At 47.6% G+C, this 23,853-nt stretch overlaps 3 protein-coding genes across 4 annotated transcripts; 2 read left to right on the top strand and 1 right to left on the bottom strand.

The window, feature by feature from the left end:
• The first annotated feature begins 5,004 nt into the window (after positions 1-5,004).
• On the top strand, positions 5,005-10,715 carry TMEM220 (transmembrane protein 220). Of its 2 annotated transcripts, XM_068413055.1 has the most exons (7): positions 5,005-5,091; positions 5,228-5,257; positions 6,184-6,244; positions 7,875-8,042; positions 8,175-8,298; positions 9,116-9,175; positions 10,050-10,715. In XM_068413055.1, the coding sequence occupies exons 1-7, from the start codon at positions 5,020-5,022 to the stop codon at positions 10,180-10,182; spliced, it is 648 nt and encodes a 215-aa protein (XP_068269156.1). In that variant the 5' UTR covers positions 5,005-5,019; the 3' UTR covers positions 10,183-10,715. The 2 variants fall into 2 exon arrangements, with proteins under 2 accessions (XP_068269156.1, XP_068269157.1); XM_068413056.1 differs by lacking the exon at positions 7,875-8,042.
• On the bottom strand, positions 10,708-13,449 carry ADPRM (ADP-ribose/CDP-alcohol diphosphatase, manganese dependent). Its single transcript, XM_068413052.1, has 4 exons — positions 12,889-13,449; positions 12,202-12,318; positions 11,656-11,947; positions 10,708-11,171 (listed from the first exon to the last, which is right to left on the bottom strand). Exons 1-4 carry the CDS (start codon positions 13,442-13,444, stop codon positions 11,162-11,164), a joined length of 975 nt encoding a protein of 324 aa, XP_068269153.1. The 5' UTR covers positions 13,445-13,449; the 3' UTR covers positions 10,708-11,161.
• Positions 13,398-23,299, top strand: SCO1 (synthesis of cytochrome C oxidase 1). Its single transcript, XM_068413054.1, is given in 7 exon segments — positions 13,398-13,454; positions 13,456-13,701; positions 13,816-13,906; positions 15,433-15,630; positions 16,562-16,654; positions 16,768-16,883; positions 20,626-23,299. Coding segments are annotated over 7 exon segments (930 nt in total). The 3' UTR covers positions 20,755-23,299.
• Positions 23,300-23,853: the final 554 nt, after the last annotated feature.

Below are 23,853 nucleotides of genomic sequence, written 5' to 3'. Positions count from 1 at the left end.
AACTGAAGGTAAGCTTGGGCTTCTGCAGGGTAAGTAGCAGACTCCAGAGAGGCATAAGGAGGGAAAAGGTTTTATCTAATATTGAGGAACTCATTTTCAAGTAGCTGAAATTATACTCAAGGGGACTAAATGTTCTTGGCCTCCCTCTGATGGGAGAAAGCAGAATTGCTGGAGACTCTTCAGACAGAGAAAGTCTCCTCTGTCCACGGAGGGCGGGGGGGTGGTTACGGGGAGTGCTCGTGATGGCTGGTAAAGCTTTAAAGTGAACAGCCTCGACCTTTTCTCTGCAGTAAGCACACCAAACACTAACAAACCTTTATATTTCTAAAACACACTACAGCCCGATTGCGTTTGAATTAGAGCAGCAAAGAATGAAAGAGATTCAGATGCCCCGGTTGGTAAACCAATCCCCTCCTTCCCACCCTATCCCCACAAGAGACACACTGGCCTTTTGCCCTCTCTCGCTCTTGTGTCACTGACCTTTGCTCACCAAACCCTCCAAGTGTCCAGGAGAAGCTGCTTGCTGCCAGCCCAGCAGCCCCCCTCCCTCGGCAAAAGTCCTGTCCCACCCCATGCAGGGCCCTGGATGTGCCTGCCCAGCTGTTTCTCTGCCTCTCTCCCAGTCTCCACCAGTTCCTCCCAGCTGCTCTCCAGAAGTCACAGTCTCCCCTCCAGACCTGCAGCCTGGCACCCGCGATGTGGCAAACAGCAGCCCAGCCGCGGCACAGAAACCAGGTGGGCTGTGTAGGTTTGCGCAATAGCTTGTGACCAGACAGATGAAAGAGTCATAGAGTTCATCACAGCTGAATTTTCTTTTTGCAAGATCAGCTAATATGGTTGGAAAAAACAGGCAGTAATTCATAATCTTGTTTCGCACACAAAGAAGAGCTGGTGTGCCTGTGTCCTGGTTTCACTGGGATTTGGTGTCAGTTTGTGGCCAGCCATGGTAATCAAGGCCCTCAGCAGTTAAATCCGGGGCAGCTGACCCAGGCTGGCCCATAGGTGTATTCTATATCATTAACAATCAAGCTGACTATAAAAGAGAGGGCTTGGGAGAGAGAGTGGGGGTTATTTTTGCTTTCTTTTCCTTCACTCATTTCTAGTTGTTGTAATTCTTGGAGCAACTTGCTGGTGCTCTGTAGATAAGTACAGTTTTGTCTCTTTTGTGTTATCATTTATATTGATTTCTTTATTTCATTAAATCTGTTTAACTTCAACCTACAAGTCTCCCTCCTTTTCCCAATTCCTTTCCTAATTTAGGGAAGGCACATTGGGTAATAGAAAAACTGTTTATTGTTTAGCCCTGGGTATGGGATAAATGAAGACAGCCTGAAAAGCTTCTCTGCTTTTATTTTTCTATCATATAAATTATTCTAATGAAAGACACATTGTCTCTTACATTCTTCTCTCTTATTCTTAACACCACTGTTACTTTTTAATCCTTGACATTTCCATTTTCTAGCCCAAGATACCTCTCCTTCCCTAGAAAATACATTCAAAAGCCTATCCTGGGCCTGGAAACAAAGCATGAAAGCAATTCATTACTAGAGCATGTTACTAGGCTCATTACTAGAGCACTGCTCCTTCCGAGGTGAGGGGAAGGGACTGAAGATCTGGGGACAGAGGTTACACCACAAAGATATTGCTAAGTGCTCTCCAGTGAGGTCCTGCCTCCCTACCAAACCCAAATCAGGAGTACAGTAGTTCATGGTACCTCAGCGAGGGAGCGCAGCTCCATGGGGACATACTGAGAAACTGCAGGGACTTTTGGGCTGTTGCTCTCGCTAATCCATGCGTCAAGCTGGGTTTGGTAAGAGGAGAACAAAATGTGGAGTGTAGTTTTCCAGTTTTCCTTTAAGCATTTGTAGTCCCTTCCCAGAGTGCTTGTGAATAGGAAAGTCATACTCCTAAGGGCACCTGTAGAGAGTGGTTTAATTTTCCTGGGCTTCGGGATGGGAATGTGAATCAATTTAAATGTCGGGAGGGATTTAGTTATAGTGAACGTGGCCTGCTGTTCTGCCTGCAGCTGCCAGCAGTTGTTTAATGTACAGAATAACACAATTATTACGAGCCATAAGGCCTACTCAGTGGAGCTGTAACAATGGCAGCCATTTACAAAGACGGCTCTTACTTCTCTGTGACTTTCTCTGCAGCAAATTCATCTCTCATAACCTGCTCAAGGAAAGACTCAGTTAAAAATAACAGGAGAAGATGAGCATTAATCCTCTCCACAAATGTGGACACATTCACATGTCCTCCGCGTAACGGTTCAGCAAGACCTAATTCTGTTGGGGGCTGAGGGGGCTATATTATGCTGTTACTGAAATAAGTGGGAGAAATAATCTGACAGAGACTCAGGTTTGGTAGATGGATATGGCAGATACAACATTTCTAAAGGGCTTACTTTGATCATTAATTATCACTTTTGGTCATAAATGACCAGCGAATGCCGAAGCAGTAGTATTCTTCTGAGCAATATTCTTTTTGATCTCCAGACAATACAAAAAGACTGAATCTGTTCTTAAATACAAAACTAATCCTAGACCATTGAGTCATTACCAAAATTTCCATTAAATCCCAATCTCTTGGCAAGGAAAAGAAAGAATTCTCCTCTTATCCCTGACTCACTATTCCTTCCCTAAACCTGTGGTTCTTCAACGTCACCAAATTTCCAAGCCCTGGCATAGCTGTGACACCCAGTGCCACATCTGTTCATGGCCCGTGGGAGGCAGAAGACACTTGTTACAAGCTCACTGGGGATCCTTGGAGTTGGTGCTCACTTGCTGTGTAACAGGAGGCCTTTCTGGAGATGGTTCCTTCTCTTCTGGCATGCCAGCTCTCAGCCAGCTTCATTATTTCTATGGTAGAGAAAAAAACCTTTCAGATACCTATCGCCAAAGTTAACTATAACAAACATGAATCTCTCACACATACATTGCATGTAGAGGTGGGCTCACAATGTCCTTTGCAACTAAACAGGATGGTTCTTGACTATATGAGGACAAACTGGACAGAAACTCAGTGGGAACCTCAGTGTTCATAGTTAGTTTTGACACAGACTGCAGGATTTGCAGTAGTTCCTTATTTTGCATTGCCTATGCTGAAAAATGAGTATCTAGTCCGTAGTCCTGCTTGACCTCGAGGTATCCCTCGAAACAGCAGTAAGATTTGGTCCCTGCCCGGCAGTGTCACCACTAGTGGTTTGATCTGCAGCTGCGGCTGTTCCCAGCCCCTCCCTGGGAACTCTCTGAGCTCAGTCATGCACCAGTCCCCGTCAGCCCACTGCAGTGACTGACGGTGCATCTCCACAGCCGTCTCAACCTCAACCAGTCTGCGCCAGGGCTCTGTGCTCCAGCCCTCCCCTGCTACCCTGACAGCACCTTCCTGACCTCCCCGGCCACCAGCACACACGTACTGAACTGGGTCAAGGAGCTCGTCAGGGAGCAGTGAGGGCCGGCTGCTCCCTAAGGGACAGGCTCCGGGAGGGACACCACAGCCAACAAGGCATGGGCAATGCTCGTCCTGCTGCCCTGGTGCGGGGCAAGCAGGGCAGAGACAGGGACTGCAGCCAGATCCAACCGAGAGCCCAGATTACCAGCCAAATTCATGAAGACAAGGCAAGCCTGAGGTCAAGCTGGGAAGTTCACCTATGGGTCAGGATCAGGCCTGGCAGGGGTAACCAGCATCAAACATGTGGCTGGTGAGATCCATGGTGATGAGGTAGGTCTGAGGTCAAGCTGGGAAGTCAGCCCATGGGTCAAGGACTGGATCAACAGACTCTATGGGCAAAGACAAGCAAGGCTGTGGCTGAGACAGGCTCCTACAACAGCTCAGGCAGGGACTGCAGGGCCCCTCTCAAGGGCTTTATACTTTGGCATAACTACTTGCCAGTTTTACTGTACAAGTTTGTTCATGTGTGTTCACTGAGACAAAGATCTGATTCTCTTTCAGGTACCTGAGTTATCACAGAAACATGGAAGTGTTGCTATGAAGGCATGGCTGGAGGCCTTGAGTCCAATAGCCCAACTGAAGCAAGACTGTCACATCAGAGCAGGTGAGCTATGGCTTTGTTTAGGTAAGCCTTGGAAACCTCCAAGGATGGAGATCACACAGGCTGTCTGGGTTCCCTATTGCAGGCTGCACTACCCTGCTCATGAGGGTGATTCAATGTTCAGTCAAAACCTTCCAAGCCACCATTTGTGGCCACTACGGCTTGATATATCATCTGATGCCAGCAAAGAAAACATGGCTCTGTCATCTCTGCAGCTCCCCCACGGGCGGTTACACGTTATTACTGGATTTTGCTTCCTCTTGGCCCATTTCTGCTCAAAGGCCACATTCTCTGGATTCCTGACCATCCTGGCCACCATCAGCAGGACACCAATCCAGGTCTTCCACATCCTTCATCACTGGGGACCCTGGACATGACTGAAAAGTTGCAGGTACACCATCACCAGGTCAAAGAGGGAATAATAACTCCCTGCAATGTGCTGGTCATGCTTCTCTTCATGGAGCTCAGGTCGTACTTGGATGCATTTGCCGCAGGAGCTCACAGATGGGTGGCCTGTTTATGTGCAGACTGGCTCATGTTCAGTGACCCAACTGGTGAAGGACAGGAGAGCCCTCACGTTCCTGGAATGAGTAACTAGCACCGTGCGGCTTTGGCTCCACTTTGAGAAACACGCATTTTTCAATCCTCTCTAAAACACCAGTGCCTGTGAACAAGCCACGCTGGCCCCCCCGGCCCCCGCTGCACCCCCGTCCGCAGTCACCCCGGCCCCCGCAGCCACCCCCGGCCCCCGCTGCACCCATCTGCAGCCAACCTCGGCCCCTCCTTCACCCCCGGCCCCCGCTGCACCTCCGTCCGCAGCCCCCCCGGCCCCCGCAGGGGCGGCCGGACCCGGGCCCGGCGGGAGCGGCGGGGCGGGCGCTGCCGCCTCGCGGGGGCGGCCACTGGGCGGTCCCTCCCCGCCCCGTTGGCCCCGTCCCGCCCCGGCGGAGGCGGTGCCGGTGCCGGCCATGGCGGGGCAGCTGTGGCGGCTCTGCAACCTCCTCATGGCCGCCTTCTTCGGGCTGGCGGCCGCCGTGCAGGTGAGGGCGGGGCTGCCCGGGCGGGGGGCGGCAGGCGGCCCCGCTCCCCGCCCTTCCCCTCCGATCGCCCCCTGCGGAGCGCGGCCCCGGCCGGGGCGGCGGCTGCAGGGCCTCAGGACGCGCCTCCTTGCTGCAGGTGAACGACCCCGACGCCGGGCTGTGGACAGTGAGTAACCTGCTCCGTGCGTTTAGCCAGAGCCAGCAGGCGCCGGGAAAACGGCCTCTCTACTGCCGCGACGGCTGGAGTCCGACCGTGCTTCCAGGATCTTCCTTATTTCACCCCAGATTTGCACCTGCCCCCTGCAAACCGTTCGTTCCCTGTGCAGAACACACCACGCCGTGCTCGTTCCTCCTGCCCTGTGTCCCAGACCCCCTGAGCAGGCGACCTCCTCTCTCCATCACCACCTCTGCTTGCCTTGACTCTCCAGCTTGGCTGCCTTCTGTCACTGCTCAGCTCGGCGGGGGGAAATCTAGAGAGAAACCCTCTTCTCTGTCCGCTTTGGCAGGCCCTTCACGGGCACACGAGCAGCCCGGTGGCCCCGGCCCGGCGTGCACGGGGCTTGGGGCTGAGGGGCAAGGGGGGAACGTCTCTGTATGTGACAGGAGCTGTTGGGTGGGCAGGTGTCCCCTGCATGTCCCTTGTGCAGGGGGACATCCCTGGTGGGGGTGAGCCCAGCTGACAGCGGGAGGGCTGAACTGCGGCAGCGAAGGGTGCTCCTGCTGCCAGGGGAGCCGCCCAGCGCAGGTGGAGGGTCTGGGGGGCCCGGAGGGGAGGGGTGTCCGGTAGGGGCCTTCCCTGTGGGATCAAGATGCAACGCAGGGGCTCTGCAGAGGGCTGGTTGGGCAGCGAGGACTCGGTAACCCAGAAGCTGAGGAACAAGGGCTGGCACTCAGCTGATGGCCCAGGGTTTAGGGTGGTGATGGTGAAGATGAGCACCAGCAGTGCCAGGGCGTGCCGGAGGGAGCAGGATTTGCAGCTGTTCTGCGCATCTGAAACTGCTGTGAAGGGGAGAAGCATTGATGTGGATGGGCACTTCTGTTTCCTTATCCTGCTAGATTTTGCTACAGATCAGATCTGTGTTTCATTAACAGGTTGTCTACTTAGTGCCAGCTGCCCTGACACTGCTTGTCGGCATTAACCCTTCAATAACAGGTATGATATTGGTGTGCAAAACAGTCGCTGCTCAAATTTTGCTCCTGAAAGTTGTTGGTTTTTTTTTTATTGTAACACAGATTAAGATTAGGCCATGTGGAAACATGTCCTTTTGAGGGAAAAAAGCTGTGGGACCTGCTTCTAAAACAGGTGGTCATTGGTTAGTGCTCGTGGTTGGACATGCTGTAGGTGAACGCAGGAGCTCTGCATACAGGCCTGCCGCTGGGATGGTCTTACCTTTGCACCCTGATTCCAGCGCTCGAAACCTGAATGGAACGCAAGCCTGGGAGCATGCTCTGAACCCGGCCCGGCTGTTGACGTTGGCAAATTAATTCACTTTGTTTCCTTGTTGTAAATCTGCGTTTTTGCTTATGTACCTCACAGAAGAGCAGCAGAGCTCTGCACAGGCCTTTCAGAGAGCTAAAGGTCTTGTTCGGTATCGAGTACTGCAGCCACCCCACAAAGCGCAGGGGCAGCAGTGGGGGCGTTTAGAGGCTTCAGTGCCGTGGCTGAGTTTCCAAGGGCATATGCTAAGGGGGCTAATGCCACATCACATGTTGAGAGAATCAGTCAGATCAGATTTGGTCCAAGACTCCAGAAAATAGTTCAGTTTTTGTATTTTCATTCATTAAAAATAATTTTAAAATAATGACATTTTATGTACACAAAGTGACTGTATCTTTTCTGGATGAATACTTACTCTGAATAAACTAAAACCACACTTATGCCAAAAAAAAACCCTCAAGAGTGCATGCTGGTGACCTTAAGCATATAGTGGCAGCGTTCATAAAAGCAAAACCCACGAGGGTTGGTTCCCTGTGGCTTTGAACATTTCAGGGGAGGTTTATTTGTGTGATAGGTGTAGCTTCAACATAATGGCATTTGGCTGGTCACGAGAATCTACGTGTTAAACTCACAAGTAGGTTTTTGTTACTTGTGCCAAGATCTGTGGAAAATTAAGATTAAAATAGAACAGCTATTGTATAACGGGACATTTCTGTAAATTCACCAAGGGATATTTGCCATTCAGGTCTGTGGAAAACCCGGATTCTGTCTCTGCTGAGCTGCAGTAAGTTCAGCCACGAGGGGAATCGATTACAACAATGGGTCACACTGAGCTCTTGAATTTTGGCAGCCCGTCATCTTTAACGCTTGCCTGGAGGGATCAGGGCCCAGAAAAGACTGCTCTTAATTTTACGGGTTTTGCTGTTGACATTGCTGAGATCAGCGAGAACTGCCCGTGTTTGCTCGCCTCTCCCCCACGAGCCCCTGGGAATGGACATGGAAAACCACAAGAATCTGTGGGCCCATTCAGATATTTCACATTATCTGTATTTCTCTGTTTAAAAACATCACTCCCCAGGCAGAGATGTCATTGGCGTTGCTCATCATCACAGGCAAAAGCTCAGGCAGAGGCTTGTCAGGGAGCGTGAAGGAAGATGCTCCCTGCAGTGTGGTGGTTGCTCTGTACCCCTGATGGCTGGCTGGGAGCTGGGACTCGGACCCCTGGACGCCAGTGGTCCTCTGGGGTCATGTTGAGCGCCTGGCTATGGCTGTGAGCTCCGGAAAGGCTGTTCCTCCTGCTTAAGAGAACTTTAATTTGTAATCCACCTTGTGATTTTTTTTCCAGGCGTGTTGAATGCTGGAGCCTGTTTTGTTTGCTGGAGAGAACAGGAAACCATTTTCATTGAGGTGCTGCTGCCAAGAAGTTGCATTCCTAGGAAAGCAAGCCCCAAGCCCACTAGTGTTTATTTTCAACAGCACTTTTTAGCAGATTTCCCTGGTCATAAAGATGCCGGTATTACATCTTCCTGCCCAATATGTGTGTGTTTGCTGGAGGCATCTTTTTTAGTGACTCAGTTGCTTTTTGATTTTTAGGGTGTGCTTCACGCTATGTTGCAGTTGCTGGCAATCTGTTTTTTTTCCTCAGATAATAGTGTTTGGAGGAGCCTCTGTGACCTTCATTCTGCTGGTTGTATTGTTGGGACCTTTGCCTTGGTTTGCTTCTTGTTTGCTTACACTCAAGGAAACGTTTTGCACGAAGAGGAAGGCAGGTAAGCCGTGATTTTTATTTTCCCCTGCACGAATTCAGCACGCCAGGCCGTCTGCTTCTGGCGGTCACTTTGCTGAACTTTATTTGCTGGGCTGTTGCAGTGAGTGTTGTCGGTCCAGAGGAATCAAACCAAGGAGGAGGGGCCATAGTGCTCCAAACCAGCGATTTGTTGGAGCTAAAGGGAGAGTGAACAATCGTGATCGCTTGCCTGATTGTGGCAGTTAGATTTAATTGGGGGCAGTTCTGCCTTTCAAAGACCAGGGCACAAGCACATTGAAATAGCTTTGTGTTCTCTTGCTGAAGCTGTAGGAATTAATGTTTAAACGCTCTTGATGTCATATGCATGTTTATCTGGCAGGGGCAGCCGAGTCCTCTAAACTGCCAGGGATTGACGGGGAGGGAGGACTGGGACCTGGACATTTGGTCGTTGCCTGAACTAGATGCTTGCTCAGTACTGAGAGGAAGCACTGGCAGCTACTGTGGCTGTTTGCGGTCTGGAATACTGGGATGCTGCTTTGCTCCCTGTTCCTGAGGGAAATGTGCTGTGGAATGTAGGTTTAGCAGAAGAACAAAAAGTGGAAGCAGCAATTTCTGCAGCTGTATAGCTGGCTCACGTGTGTTTGTAGATTTGTGGTGGGAGGCAAAGTTACTCCATATAATCACCTTTATAATTATAATCCTAGTAAAATATATCTAATTTCTCCAAAAGGAGGCAGTGTGTACTTACACTACTGTTCTGGAGGCAAAATCTGTATTTTCTTTAAAAGTAAACACCCGTTTGTATTATTTCCTGATCTGTTTTTTGTTTGGCTTTCTAGAGAGTTGCTTGGTCTCATGATTATTACAATATGGATGAGTCTTTGTCGCAGTTCAGCAAAGTAAGTTTTGTTTCCTTTTTTTCTTTTTACTCCATTCTTACGTTCACAGTTAGTGACTAGCTTCTTGAAAACACATAGTTGATTTTGGCTGCTTGTTTTTCTGCTTCATGTCACTGTCTGAACCTTCTCAGATACCTAAGCAGTAGTAGCTGGTGTACAGCCTGTAGGACCTTGCATAGATAAAAAGTCTGTGGGGGGAAAGTAAAGCTACACAAAACATTTTTTCTGCTCCCTAATGGTCAGGGGACATTCTCCCTTTGCATAAGGACAGCACACCCCTTTTGTGGAACAGACTAGTGAGCGTTGCCACAACTGCTAATGAACTGCAAAGCCATTTCTGCCATTGCTCCCAGTTTACAGAACTCTTCAGTGAGGGTCTCTGTACCGGTGTCCGCTGTGTCCACCGGAGCAGGTGGGTGATGCAGGCAGAGCTGGCAGAAGGCTCTGGGTGGCTGCCTGGCTGCAGTGGCTCCACACTTTCCACCCCCAGCCTCTTTAGAGGACGGTGTGACTGCAGTTTTGCTAACTTCCTGTTAGCTGGGAGCATGAAAAATGCCAATCTGCCAAACAGTACCTCTGTTCTGGGAAAAGATGTCACAGATGCTCTGGGCAAGCAGAGTGCTTTTTTTTTGTTTGTTTGTTTTTCCTCACCTGGTTTATGTAGCCTGAGGTGGCAGAAAAGCTTTTCCTGCTGGCATGTGGTGCCTCTCCTGTAAAGGACTCTGTTGACGCATCCACAGGAGCTACACTATGGTGGCCAAAGGCTCTCTGTCGTTTTTAGCAAATACAGAGTCTCATTCCAACTGCAGCCAGGTGTGAGTGTTTCGTAGCAGTCTGATGTGAAGTAGCTCTGTTGGCATTTGCTTCTTTATAGGAGTCCACTGGCTGGAGTTCGTTTGATTGCTGCAGTTGTGGTCGCCCTCTTACCCTTTGTTTCATGGCTGTACATTTATGTGAACAAAGAGATGCGAGCATCTTGGCCGACGCACTGTAAAACGGTGATTTAATCGGGTGGGAGAAAGTACAGAATAAATATTCTGACCTTACTTGCCTTTGCTTTTGATTCCTAATGAAAGGTGACTATCAGTTTGGTAAGTCCCAAGAATGCCTGTCTGCTTCCAGCAGTGCGGTTTGAGATTTGTTAAAATAACTGAGGAACACTGTCACATCTGAGTGGATAATTTTTTTATGATGGAAACTGTTGTTCAGCTGGCTGCTTCATACATTTTCAGAGCACTGTTGATCTAATGTGTGTTCTAATGGTGTATTCAAGATATCCAGGCATCCCTGAATCACTCTCCAACCACCTGGTACTTTGGGAAATCTACTGTTCTGTAACATAAGGGAAAAGTAAAGCAAACACTTTGTTTCAATAAATGACTATTTACAGCCATAAAACTTCCAGGTATCTGCCTGGATAGTCCATTGAAACTAACTGAAAAATTGAGCAGCCTGTTATTTCTGTTCCTACGCTAAAATCATACGTAGAATATATCTGAAGAACTATTTTTGCTGTTATCTTTAAATGAAAATTACTGGTTTTACAGAGTAATAAATACTATTTTTCTAAAGGAAATTCAATGAAAGCTTCCGTATCTTTTATTTTCCGCAAGATGCGTACTGAAAAATGCCACCAGCAGATGTGGTCACTATCATAACTCTGCTTCTCACAGAATTTCTGTTCCTGGAAAGCAGAACCCAGACAGCAGCCCAGTGACCATAAGCATGTTCCACCGCTACTAATCCTGGAGAAGGAAGCACAGGTGAATACCCTGGACACACAAGCTGGCTGGGAGAGAGCGAGAAGAGGTCCAGATGCAGCACAGCAACATGCTTTAGATCCTTTCACATCAGGGCTTCTTCTCCAAGTACTGCTGCAGGCTAATACAGCTGTGCACACATAGATCCCAGCGGGTGTATCCTCAGCATTACATGGTATAGCATAGAGGGTCTCCATTTTCCTTGGGCTTAGGTTTTTTTTGAAGATTACTTTATTCTTTTAAAGCAATATTAAGAAGACTGCATTAGCCTCCAGGGTGGACTAATTCTGACAGACATGAGACATTACTATGATGTTCAAAAAAAAAAATTGAAATGCGGCTGGGCAGGTACAACTCTGCATGCTTTAATTCTGATGGATATAAAAAAGTGGCTTTTTTTGGACAATATTCATAATATGGTTTGCATTTTTTCACAGTAAGTAACAATCCAGTCAGGATTGGGTGTTTCAAGTCAATATTCTGCATTCAAGTATATTTATTTCAAACATGGTTACTGGCCTTCTCTATTCTCCACGAGGAAACTAGGTCTGTTTTCTTACAGAAATATAATTTGTAAAATTCTGTATCCAAGAGAAAAATGTTGGGAGTTAAAGCTATAAGGATCAGCCATGCACATCTTTCTACAAGCAAATAATAAGCTGAATCCCCTGCTTTTCTGTCCGAGTGCTTCCTGAAGAAAAGCAATTTATATTTGCTTACCGTTTTGAGAAATGCATTACTCTGTCTGAAATTCTGCCTCTTCCCTTTAGTATCATTTTATCTTCATAGACATAAATAGTTCCAAAGGCATTGCTTTCCGGGGGAGTTTCAATAACGCCCTCCAAAGTCAGATGATGAACTCCATGAGAGTCTAAACAATAGCCGCCGTCGTGCAGGTGCCCTGCAAGAAAGCCGACCACGCACTGATGGGAGTGTATGACTGAAAGGGCATCTTCGTAATTCCAGGCTAGGCAAACTCTGTCTGAAGCATCTGGATGAATGGGCAGATGACCTGCAGTTGACAAGGAAAGAAGCAGGAGAGTTACTTTAAGTGTAACCAAACTCTGCCTTCATTGCTGGGAAGTTCAGACACCTAACCGTGTACAGAAAGCTCACCCAAGCGTGAGACATGGTTGCTATTCTACTTTGTAGGTTACACATGTACCTCAGTGGAGCTACAAAGCTGCTACATTTTCCTCAGCTAACACACGTTGGCTACATAACTTCTTTTGCATATATCCACATACGTCCCCCATATCCACCTACCCATAACTACAACTTTTTCTTGGTTTTCATCAGAGAACTTGAGGACTTCATTGAACCAGTTCAGCTGGGCTTGGCTAAATCCTCCGTTAAACTCTACAAACCGAGGTTCTTTGAGTCCTGCAATGAAGAAGAAGGTTAGGCATAGGTGTATACACGTCTCACAGCTCCCCTATTTGCTTGCCTTATGTAAATCTGTTTATGATAGATAGTTTACTCTTACAACCTTTTTGCATCTCTTGGATCAAAACTCCAGCCTCCTTGGACAGACAAGAGAAAATTATTTGTTAGTGTTTTCGTGAGTTTTGGTCACTCTGCATGCACAGGATTTCTCCACTCTTGGGTCCCCCGCTTGCACGGGATAGGGTGGGCACCACTTGATGCTCTGCAACAGCAGCTGCACCAACAGCAGCCTTTTGTTCTGATACTGCAGGGCACACAGCGCAGCATAAACACAGTCCAAAAGCACCCGAGCAGCATGATCAGTATAGGGGAACATCTGCTGTATCTGCCTGGAGACCCACTGACTGGCTCTCAGCTGACAGCAGGGAGGTGGAGGAGGTGGGCAGATACGGGGCACGTGCCTCAGCCCTCTGGCAACCACATTAGTCCCAGGAGCTGCGTTATCGCTCTGGGAAGCGGAGGTTCAGCCGCTCACGCTCCCTGCCGAAGGGTCGAGCCGGGGGGTACCTGCGGGGCTGTTGAGGTTCTCGTTGGGGTTCTTCTCCCGCAGCAGTCGCAGGGACTCCTGGTAGCGGGGGCTGTCCGGCTCCCTGCCCAGGATGCTCAGGTCGTAGGCGTCGAGCACGACGACGCGGAACTGCGCGGCCGGGCTGAAGTGATAGGCCTGGCAGTCCCCGGCCGGTGGGCTGGCCCCGGCCCCGGCGGGACGGCTGTTGAGGCCGGTGCGCACCAGGCGGGCCCGGCTGAAGTTATAGAACTCGTGGTTGCCCCACGTATGGTGCACCGGCACCGGCAGCCGCCCCAGCGCTGCCAGTACCTGCTCCAAGGCACCCTCGGCCTCGCCGCGCTGGGCGTTGAGGCCGTCGATGCTGTCACCCAGCTGGAGCACGAAGGCGAGCGGCGGCCTCTCCGCGGCCCACGCTTCCACAGCGTCCCGCAGCAGGTTAAGGCTCTGCCGGTAATGCCGTCGCCGGTACCCGCCGAAGTCGTATCCATCCTCCGCGTCCGCGTACTGGATGTCTGCGATGACACCGAAAGCGAAGAGCGGCGGCACCGCCTCCATGGCGGCGGCTGCCGGGGGCGGGGGGCGGAAGGGGCGGGCACGGAACAGCGGGCGACAAGATGGCGGCGGCAGCGCTGCGCTGCGGGCGGGCGGTGCTGTGCTGGCGGCTGCCGGGCGCGGGCAGCGCCGCCCGCTGTCCCATCTGCCGCCCTTCGGGGCGGCCGGCGAGGGTCCGGGCGACGCTGCTGGCGCCCGGCAGCCGCCCGCTCTCCCACCTGCCGCCGGGCAGCGGCCCGCGATCGGGCGCGCAGAGGAGGGTGAGTGAGGGAGTGAGGGAGCCGCGTCCCTCCTCAGCGGGAGAGCCCGGGGCGGCGGGACGGGCTGAGCCGTCCCTCCCCGTTTTCAGTCATTAAACAGCTTCTCCTCAGCAGCTGGTGTCGTGGCGGTCGCTGGCGGCCACATTCGTGCTGTGCGGGGGGCTGCTGGCCGCCATGAAGACGGTGAAGAGGCGGAAGGAGGAGGGTGAGTGCGGGGCGGGGGGTGGGACCGGACGCTGCCCGCCTCGGCGGGACCCGGCCTGAGCGGCCGGCGTGTGGCCGGGCGGGGGAAGGCAGCGGGAGCGTCGTATTTTGTATTCATGGAATCATATCACCGAATCACAGACCGGTTTGGGTTGGAAGGGACCTTAAAGGTCATCTAGTTCCAACCCCCCTGCCATGGGCAGGGACACCTTTCTACTAGACCAGGTTGCTCCAAGCCCCATCCAACCTGGCCTTGAACACTGCCAGGGAGGGGGCAGCCACAGCTTCTCTGGGCAACCTGGGCCAGTGTCCCACCACTTTCACAGTCAAGCCCCTCTCCCGCTTTCCTGTAGGCCCTTCAGGTACTGGAAGGTGCTAGAAGGTCTCCCCGGAGCCTTCTCTTCTCCAGGCTGAACAGCCCCAACTCTCTCAGCCTGTCTCCATAGCAGAGGTGCTCCAGCCCTCTGAGCATCTTCGTGGCCTCCTCTGGACTCGCTCCAACAGCTCTGTGTCCTTCTTGTGTCGGGGGCCCCAGAGCTGGACGCAGCACTGAAGGGGGGGGTCTCATGAGAGTGGAGCAGAGGGGCAGAATCCCCTCCCTCGACCTGCTGGCCACGCTGCTTTTGGTGTAGCCAAGGATGCGGTTGGCTTTCTGGGCTGCCAGCACACATTGCCGGCTCATGGTGAGCTTCTCATCAGCCATCACCCCCACGTCCTCCTCAGGAGTGCTCTCAATCCATTCTCCGCCCAGCCTGTATTTGTGTTTGGGATTGCCCCACCCATCTGCAGGGTTCAGATGATGTATTGTTCGTATTCAGATGATGTGTTGTTTGTATTCCAATCTATTTTACCCGTTCCACATCCCGCTGAATCACGTCCCGCTTTGCACTGGTGTGTATATAAATGCTGCAGAAAATTAAAAAAAAAATTCAAAAAAACACTTAAAGATTAAGTGTTTTAAAATTCTTAAAGATGCTTTTGCTGTTGGAATAGTTGTGTTTGATTATGCTCACAGCTGCCAGTCAATGCAGCACAGACTCGGAGCTGGGATTTTCTGTGCACGTTGGTTTCCCTCTGTGTAGCATATGTGAGCGTTTCCCTGTCTGGCAGTAACTGCCCACTGGTTTAATTTTCACGTTTTTAATGCTGAAAATCAGAGATATTACAGCTTTTAGGATATGTTCAGTTTGCAAAAGATGCTGATTTTTCTGTTTTCACACCAAGCCAGGTACATGTCTTTCTCTCTTTTATTTTTTAAATAAAAATACAGTCAGACAGCAATGAAAGAGATTATTATGTTTCAAAGGAGTTTAGCGATATATTTGATTTTGACCAAAATGGAATGCTTTTTTGGAAGTCTTGTCCACATCACACTTTTGCATGATGGGTGTTGGTAGATCTTGACATTTCAGCGCCCTGGGCCATGACTCTGTGAGGTTGCCTGACGCTCGACTGCTTCTGAGGCTCACCTGGGAAGCAGCGTGGATTGTGGCGTGGGTGTGTTTGATCCCCTCTTGTTTTTTGTAGAGCTGGAGAAGGAACGAAACCGAGGCATTGGGAAACCGCTGCTGGGAGGGCCCTTCTCACTCGTCAGCCATGAGGGACAGCCCAAGACCAGCAAGGACTACATCGGCCAGTGGGTGCTGATCTACTTCGGTTTCACACACTGCCCTGACATCTGTCCTGATGAACTGGAGAAAATGATTGAAGTGGTAGATGAAATTGGTATGGGAATTCAGTTGGCGTAGTGGTCCTTTTTTATGGGAGGGCCAGGTTTACTGTGGTAAAATATCACAAATGGTAATAAGTGGTGATCTTTTTTAAAAAATGCTGTTGACTAGTATTCAGTAGTTGAGTTAATTGTGAAGTGATACGTACATCAATCTGCCTGTCACTAGGATCTGATATTTAGAGCATGACAGCACTGATCTGTCTGCAACAGGGACCTTCTTGGTAATAAAATGTGACGGTGGCAGATTACAGGGACCAGTGCCATTGCATTGTATTTTTGCCAAGAAGTTATTGTGGGGTGTATTAGGGTCTTTTTCCCCCTCTATTTTATTAATTCTGAGAACAGATCTCTGTGAGAGTCTCTTCTGAGAGTGACTGTGCTGTGGAGTGGAGGTTGGGGAAGGATGTGTGATAGAGGGGGTTTTCTCAGCCTGCAGGCCCGGAAGAGTTATGGGGCAGGGATAATAGTCACGAAGCAGGTGGGAGCGGGGGACTAAAGTGAAGAAAATATAGTGAAGGCTATGGCTGGAACATGAGGGAGAGAGCCTGAATTGTGTCTTCATCTGTCCTCCTGCTCCACCATCACAGGTGTACTTCTGTTGTATTGACCATTGTGCTTTTATACACGCATCATGCCCTGACATTTTCTGCAGCAGAGCCAATTTGTCATCTCTCCTAAGCAGGGCAGGGTCTCCAGCTGAGAGGCTGGAAGCGCAGCTGCACCCAGCACAAGCACAGAGCATTGGATTTTGTGGCATTTGCTTCATTCACAAGTTACATAAATTAAGCTGCACAAAATGGCTTTTTTTGTCATTTAGGGTGGGCTTGGATTGATGTTATGGTAGCTTGGCTGTGAGCTCGGTTGAAGGGAGGTGAGAAATGACTTTTATTTTTTTAAGAAAAATAATGATTGTTAATGTCACAGACAGAATTCCATCTTTACCCAATCTGACCCCACTCTTCATCACCATTGATCCTGAGAGGGACAACGAAGAAGCCATTGCCAGATATGTTAAAGGTATTACTGTTTTCTTCCTTGACGTCCTATAGCATGTAATATAGAGCACTGAAAAGGAGGGTCCTGGTGGGATTCTTTTCACTAAAATGTCTAAATATCTTCTTTCTATCTAGAATTTTCTCCAAAGCTGATCGGATTGACTGGTACCAGGGCACAGATTGACCAAGTGGCCAAAGCTTACCGTGTGTATTACAGCGAAGGTCCCAAAGATGAAGACAATGATTACATAGTAAGTAAATGTAGGGCCTTTGCCTAATGAAAGACTTTGGATAAGAGCAGAATATAGATTTTAAAATCAGAAGGCAGCTGTTGCAATCTATGCTGAAGTCCTACATGACAGAGCCCTGTTGCACCAATGTGTTAAGCTGTGTTTTAGAGGTCTCAGAATCAAGGTGCCCTCTTAGAAGCTCAGAACCTCACTGAAATATGTTCTAAAAATGTACAGTCCCAGGCCTGCGTACAGAATAGCATATGAGCTAGCAAGCCTGGCAGTAATTTGAACGTTTTTCTGTTGTGTAATGTTTTTGTCTGGCTGTTTTCTTATGTGCTCCAAAGTGAAAACGGAACTGAGAAATTAAGGCAATAGGAAGAGGGAGAAGAGAGAGGTGAAAGTGAGTAACAACTCATTCCCTGCCAAACTGACAGCAAGGAATGAGGTTTTCCTGGCAAGAGACTTGGATGATGCAAAGTCTGCCTGCTGAGACTGTGGGGATCTTCCTCCTGTGGCAGTTGACCTGGAAGAGAGAGCATGTTTATGCTAAATTAAGTGTGAATTAAATACATAGAGTAATAGTGTGAAGGGGGAAACTGAGGTTTATGTGAGACTAAGCTGGATAGTCAAAATCTTACTCTCTGGAAGTGACTAGGACTGGTCATAGGGCTCAGAGCCGCTGCCAAGGCCTTCCTGACTTGCCACACCCTGACCAGACTGCAAGACTAAAGTAGGTACAAGTGATATGACAAGTGAGGCTACACGTTATATGATCTTCATTTTTTTTCTTCATTACAAGGACTAAGTGTATCAGAGAAAACTAAAAACATGTTCAAAAGGAAAGGTGATGGTTCTTGTTGCAATGGGCTCATGAGAAGCAGAATCCCTCGCTACGGATGCAAATAGTAGAAGTTTATGGCAGTCCACAGGGAGACTTGTTGTTAGTCTTTGGAAAAAACAATCTGTTGAGGATTATGAAATGTACAAAAATCTTGCCTAGCTCAGGAAGCCTGTGAGCTAAAAATGTTTGGAAACTGGGAGGTAATAGAGGAAGATGGCATATTTTTGGTGCTGGTTTTATACTCTTCTTTAAAGCAACCATTGTTGGCCACTATTTGAGGTAGGATGCTGAGGCAGATTGGTTCTGGTCCAATCCAGTATTGTCTATTCTTAATCTGTTTTTTAAAACCACTGGACTGCAGCAAATAAATTATCCACGCGGACAAAAAGATTGGTGGAACAAAAAAGTGGTGCATAGAATGAAAGAGCAAGAGCAGCGTATGATCTCAGTAAAGAGAAGACGGAATTGTACTGGTGATGCCCACTGCTCTACGTTACTAAAAGGGGTGGGAAGTGGGAGATCAAGAACTTATTTCCACTTAAAATGGCAACTCAATAACTAGAGAAGTCTGTGTCTAAGATACTGTATTTGAATGTAGGAGAGAAGCTTGCTGGAGAAATTCAACACCAATTTAAATCAATCTAGCTTCAATCTGAGATCTGTCTAAAGATACGGCTTAAAATCAGATTTATAAAAAGGGGCTGGTGGAAATGCAAGAATAGGTTATAGGAACAGGATTGGCAAAGGATGCCTGCTCAGGAGATGGAGAAAATCAGTAGAATCTGACACTAAATGAGTGAACTGAAGTTGAGGAGAGATGGTGGAAAGAGGCCAGAAAAGCTGAAGGAGTGCTGCTCCCTGTGAAGTAAACCACACCTGGATTCTGGCATGGCCGTGAAGAGAAAATACAGGGGTTTGGCCAAGGAAAATAACTATAGATGACAGCAGCTTCAAGGGAGGTTGGAGGGTGAAACCAAACTGGAGAAGGTGACTACAGATGTAATGAAGTACGAGAAGGGATTCAGGATCCAGGGAGAAGACTGCTGGCCTGTGCTAGGGTGGTGATTCTGAGAGAAGGGAAGGGCAGTGAGGAAGAAAGGCCAGTGAATTGGGAGCAGGAGAGCAGCCTAGGAGCTCCAGACATGGTGCCAAGGAGGAAGAGTATATCTGCATCTCTTCAGGATTTGTCAGAGGCCCTTTGTTTTCAGAGGCAGTGAGCTCTCTGTGTTCAGGCAGGAAGGCCGGAGGACACAGGTCTCTGAAAGAAAATGGAAAGAGGATAGCAGCAACAGCAGACCTGGGAGAGAGAGCTTGAGGCTCTAGGGTTTTGTGCCTACCTGAGACTTATCTAGGTAATTACTACCCTGTCCTTTCTTCCAGTAAGGTTTTTTTTCCCTCATTATGTCTTGCATGGACCTGTTGTGCCAGTTAGTGATTAAGGCTGATGTTTGGGCAGGAGCGGGTTCTGTTCCCTGTGCAGGCTGCTGGGAGGTGGGGGAGAGGAAGAGGTCCATGACAGCCAATTAAACTTTGCTGCTTCTTTTGACTTGAAAAGAGCATTGAGATGAGCATTTAGAAATCATCATTTCTAAACATCTGTTTGAATTTTTCAAGAATTACTTGAATATTACTAATTCCTATTTAATAATCTCAATTTTACAATTCTCAATACCAGATTATCCAGTTTAATTGTTTTATTCTGTGGTTTACAAGATTGCATTGAAACTCAAACGATGATCTTATGCGCACACAGTGGGAACAGTGCAGGCTTCAGGCACAGCTTGAAAAACAGTGGTCTTTTGCTCTCAAACTGCATTACATCCTGACTGTATTTAATCTTCCCTAGGCTGGGGAGTTAAGACGCTCTGAGCAGGCTACCTGAGTTTTTTTTTTGCTAGTTTCCAGTTGAAGGATCTAAATTGTGATTTGTATTCCTTAAAAAATTGTCTTCTAGAACTTGATTTTGTGATCTTATCTTGAACATTTGAAACTAGATTAAAGTATTTGAATTAAATCTTCTTCAGTAAAATTTTGAGAAACACTCCGTGACAGAAATCCCATTAAATTTAATGCATCCTTTTAGCTTGTGATACTGGAAATGTTTATGTGATTCCTTAATTTCAAACACAGTTGTAGTCTCAGTGCATAAGTACATTTCAGTTCTTTTTCTCCAGGGCAGTGAGATGATGTAGTCACTTGAGCAATCACAGATTCATGGCCTCCGTTTTCAGTATTTTGTGTCTTTGCTTATAACGATGGTATCACAGTTAGATGCAGACAGTACTTGCAGTGGCATTTGAAATAAATATACAGTGGAGTTAATTTTTGTATAAATCAAATTGTAATACTGTGAACATTCAAGTCATCGTTACTTTGGACATTTTTTTAGGTTATTTCAATTCGGACAGCAGAGGGAGCCCCCTCCCAGCACACGTATTTCCCTCTGCACCAGCTCCTGTACCCTGGTGATGCTCTTGGTCCCGTTGTTTGCACTGACAGTGAACTCGGTTTAATGAAGTATCTCTGTTTATATTGGATTTACATCATATTAGCAGCAGGAGCTTCAATACCTTGTAGGGGTTGTGGAGCATCATGAGAAGGAGAAGGAAACTGGGAAAAGTGAAGAGGAAAGACCTTTAGCCCGCAGCCTTGTCTGTGCTGCGGGAAGGGTGCCAGCAGCTTAGGGAGGACTTGTCTGCTTACAGTATTCCTTCACACATTCTGAGTATGCAGCTGGTTTTCTGTATTTATTTTCTTGGGTAAAACAAGAAAAGGTTGCTGAGGTGATGCTGAGGTTTTCCTTATCTTGCTTTAGCTTGTTGGTGAAAAGTCTTGTCAGACAGCTGAACCAAAGGCTGAATGGGACTTTGGGAGATGTGCAGGATCTTTTTTACCGACCTGCGATGTACTCTCTTGCAGGTGGATCACACAATAATAATGTACCTCCTTGGGCCAGATGGTGACTTCATGGACTATTATGGCCAGAATAAGAGGAGCTCTGAGATTTCTGCTTCTATTGCTGCCCACATGAGAAAATACAAACCCTAAAACACAAGGTCTTCAAAGATTGATGTGAACATCACCTGTAGGTTCGGCTGTAATTTGGCGCTGGAGTTAAAGCAGAAACATATAAGTGTAGCATCCTGTCACCACACGCCTCCTTTCTTCCAAATAAGAAAGGCAACCATACTTCTGCAAAATACCATTATCAAAAATCTGTATAGAGCCTTCCCCATGGATATTATTTGCAGCAAGATCTAGGCTGCAGAATGAAATTTGGGACATGTCTGAAACATTGTTGGGAGCAAAAAATGGAAAATACTTTTAATTTGGGAAGAACGTGTGTATTGCTGGTAAAATTAATTTGTATCTCTTGGCAAGACATCAGTGAAGGACAGTCACTGCAGGAGGATGATTACATGATGAAAAGCCATGTGGGCTATGGCATTCTCAGAGGACTCCTGCCCTCTTTTTTTCTGCACTGTTTTGCCTTCTGGGAAAGGCAGTTTATTATAAGCAGGAGAGCCTTAAGAGTCCTTCTTTATCAAGGTTAAGAAGGTGAAGAGCACTGAAAGCATCAGCAGCTTCCACGCATGGGACCAGCCCTGCAGTGTGCCTGATCTCTTCTTCATCTGAATACAGAAATGAAATGTTTTTTTTTTTCTTGTTGATTTTTTCAGGTGAATGCTGTTAACTTATCAGGAGATGAGTAATGAGTTGCAAATAGATTTTTCTTCTGGTCTAAAGGATTTTATGCATAGTCGGCCTGATTGTGCTATGCTGAATAGTGAAGTGGGGGGTCTGTGTCCATGCACAGGGCTGTCAATCAGATGAATTTTATGCAGTGCAGCGTTTGAAAATAAAGATTGCTTTGTATAAGCAATATATATGTATTTTTTTTCCTTAGTTAGGTTTGACTAGAATATCAACAGAACTTATACTGGTCAAGCTTCATATTCTTGCTCTGTTTTATCTCTTTTTAGAAAGTAGTGTTTATAGGAGTGCAAACCATAAGCTGAATGTGCCTTTTTAAGGAGCTGAACCCCAGAGAATGGCCCACAGGAAACAAAACAGAAGAGTTCTTGGTGCAAGTCCTAGAGTGTTTCAAACTGAACACGAGTGTTCCTCCTGGTAGCCCTGGGATTCTTCTGAGTGTGAGCATTGGAAGAGAACATTCCTGTCTGAGGGAAGGTGCAATGTCTATGGTACATTTACATATTTCCAAAATCCTGAAAAACAGTAAACTTAAACTGTTCCAGAGAAGTTATAAAACATGATAAAGTAGTGTAGGTCCACATCAGCTGCCCTATACTATGGTGACCTCCTGGGGGTATCGGGAAGGTTACTGTGATAGAGTGCGTCTAAGACTGCACTTTTCTGGTAGAGCTCTGTCAAAGAAGGAAGATTCCTGGAGTTCCAAGATTTTTTCTTTTTCCTCTCAAATACTAGATAGTTTAAAGAAGGGTTAGAAGGGTTTTTTTCTGTTGTAAAGGGTCAGCAAGAATTTTTCTGCATCAGTTTACAGTGGGAGTTTTAAAAAGTGTCTAAGTAAAATTAAACTCAATTGCTGAAAAGGAAGTTACTTTTTTTTCCTCCTTGTGCTGGCTGGCTTGGTTGTGGTAGGCAATAGGAGTGTCTTCCAAAGGAAATTTCACACTTTAACTCTTTTGTCAGTTAGAGTCTGTGTCAAATCCGAGGTGTTACCAATATTAGTGTCTGTGGTGGCACCCTGGCAACAATAATCTTATTTTCATGGAGTGGTTGCAAGTGTCAGCATTGTTTCTAAAGAGCCTTTCCTCACCTTTTATTTTTCCCCACAATCCTAGAGGTAATTTATTTTCAAAATTTTTCTTACAGTGCTGACTTTTGGCACCTGCTAGCTCTGCATTGCTTTGTCCGGGTGGCTGTGCACCAGTTTGTTTTGAAACAAGACAGGCCACGGCTTGACCTGCTGGTGATAGACCTGTGGGAAGCTGGACTGGAGACCTCTGGAGCTCCCTTCCAACCAGCACTTCTGTGTTTCTATGAAATTTGCCTTGTTGAGGCTGTACTCGGTGCTCTGAGGCTCCCTGCTCCAGATGAGCGTGCTTCTGTTTCCGTTTTTCATTGTGACCTTTACCGGGAAAGTCACCTCCTTTTTGAACTTCAGATGTTGTTGTCTTGAGGATGGCTTGTGCAATACAGTGCATTGGGATATAGGAGGTGCTAAATTATATTTATCCGCTCTCGTGATAAAAGCAGCATCGAAATACCACCTCCTTATGAGTGTCAGTGGCCCAACACTCTGGCCATCCAATAGGCTCTATCTGTAGTGGACAAGTTGTGCAAATTAACTGGTAACAAACAGAAACTAGCAGTGAGTACTGCTGGCAGAGACGATGTTTAGAAGCGGAGGCCTGTGCGGCTTTTCTTAATGCCTTCTAATGTGCTGTAAGTCCCCAAGTTCTTATCTACCTTACTTGCATTGAGAAAATACTTTTTTCCTTTTTGAACAAGTCAGAAATAACCTGAATATTTTCCTTGGGGTCAGAGGGGGGAATTTATCCTGCCTGTCTTGCTGCTTCTTCTGTATTAAAGAGTCCATTCCTCTCTGTTCTGTGTTTCTTTAAAATACTGGTGTAGAACACCTCGTGGGAGTATGACTAAGAAATGGAGCATCTGATCCAGGAGGATATTCTGTTGGCCTTTTTAAAGACTATTTGTGCTTCTCTTGGTTACACACTTAAGATACCCTGTGGAGAAAAGAATTTTAATATTGTAATTTGAATTGTTAGGGACTGAAAAGATTCAGAATACATGTTTTTCAGCCATATCTCTCTTCCAAAAGGAATGGGAAAGAGACAGTATTTCAAAGCTAAAAATGCAGCAGATTGATCGTGGGGCTAAGGGAGACGGAGGGTGTATTTATTTAAAATCCATTTTACTTAACTGACCACTAAGTAGAGGAGTGGTTTGAATTTGATGTGTGTGGTAGCCCCTGCCAAGAACAGGGCTTGGCCTGAGGACCTGTCTCTTCTGGTGGTGGGGGGGATCTCTGCCAGCAGCAGTCACCGAAATGCCAGGACTGCAGATCGTGCCATGTGGGGTTTCTCCCCGTCATGCTGGTGTGCAGCCTCCTGGGACTGAGACCTCCCTTTGTGTTTGGGG

The sequence above is a fragment of the Nyctibius grandis genome, chromosome 15 (genome assembly GCF_013368605.1).
Source record: "Nyctibius grandis isolate bNycGra1 chromosome 15, bNycGra1.pri, whole genome shotgun sequence".
Taxonomy (NCBI): Eukaryota; Metazoa; Chordata; class Aves; order Nyctibiiformes; family Nyctibiidae; genus Nyctibius; species Nyctibius grandis.
This window is presented reverse-complemented; position numbering and strand designations above follow the sequence as displayed.

Excerpts from the sequence above, each read along its gene's own strand:
- TMEM220 (XM_068413055.1), top strand. The coding sequence starts at position 5,020 with ATGGCGGGGCAGCTGTGGCGGCTCTGCAACCTCCTCATGGCCGCCTTC. Across the intron at positions 5,258-6,183 it reads CCGACGCCGGGCTGTGGACA|GTTGTCTACTTAGTGCCAGC; the intron begins GTGAGTAACCTG and ends TTTCATTAACAG. Across the intron at positions 6,245-7,874 it reads CATTAACCCTTCAATAACAG|GCGTGTTGAATGCTGGAGCC; the intron begins GTATGATATTGG and ends TTTTTTTTCCAG.
- ADPRM (XM_068413052.1), bottom strand. The coding sequence starts at position 13,444 with ATGGAGGCGGTGCCGCCGCTCTTCGCTTTCGGTGTCATCGCAGACATC. Across the intron at positions 12,319-12,888 it reads GAACCTCAACAGCCCCGCAG|GACTCAAAGAACCTCGGTTT; the intron begins GTACCCCCCGGC and ends TCTTCATTGCAG. Across the intron at positions 11,948-12,201 it reads AGAAAAAGTTGTAGTTATGG|GTCATCTGCCCATTCATCCA; the intron begins GTAGGTGGATAT and ends TGTCAACTGCAG.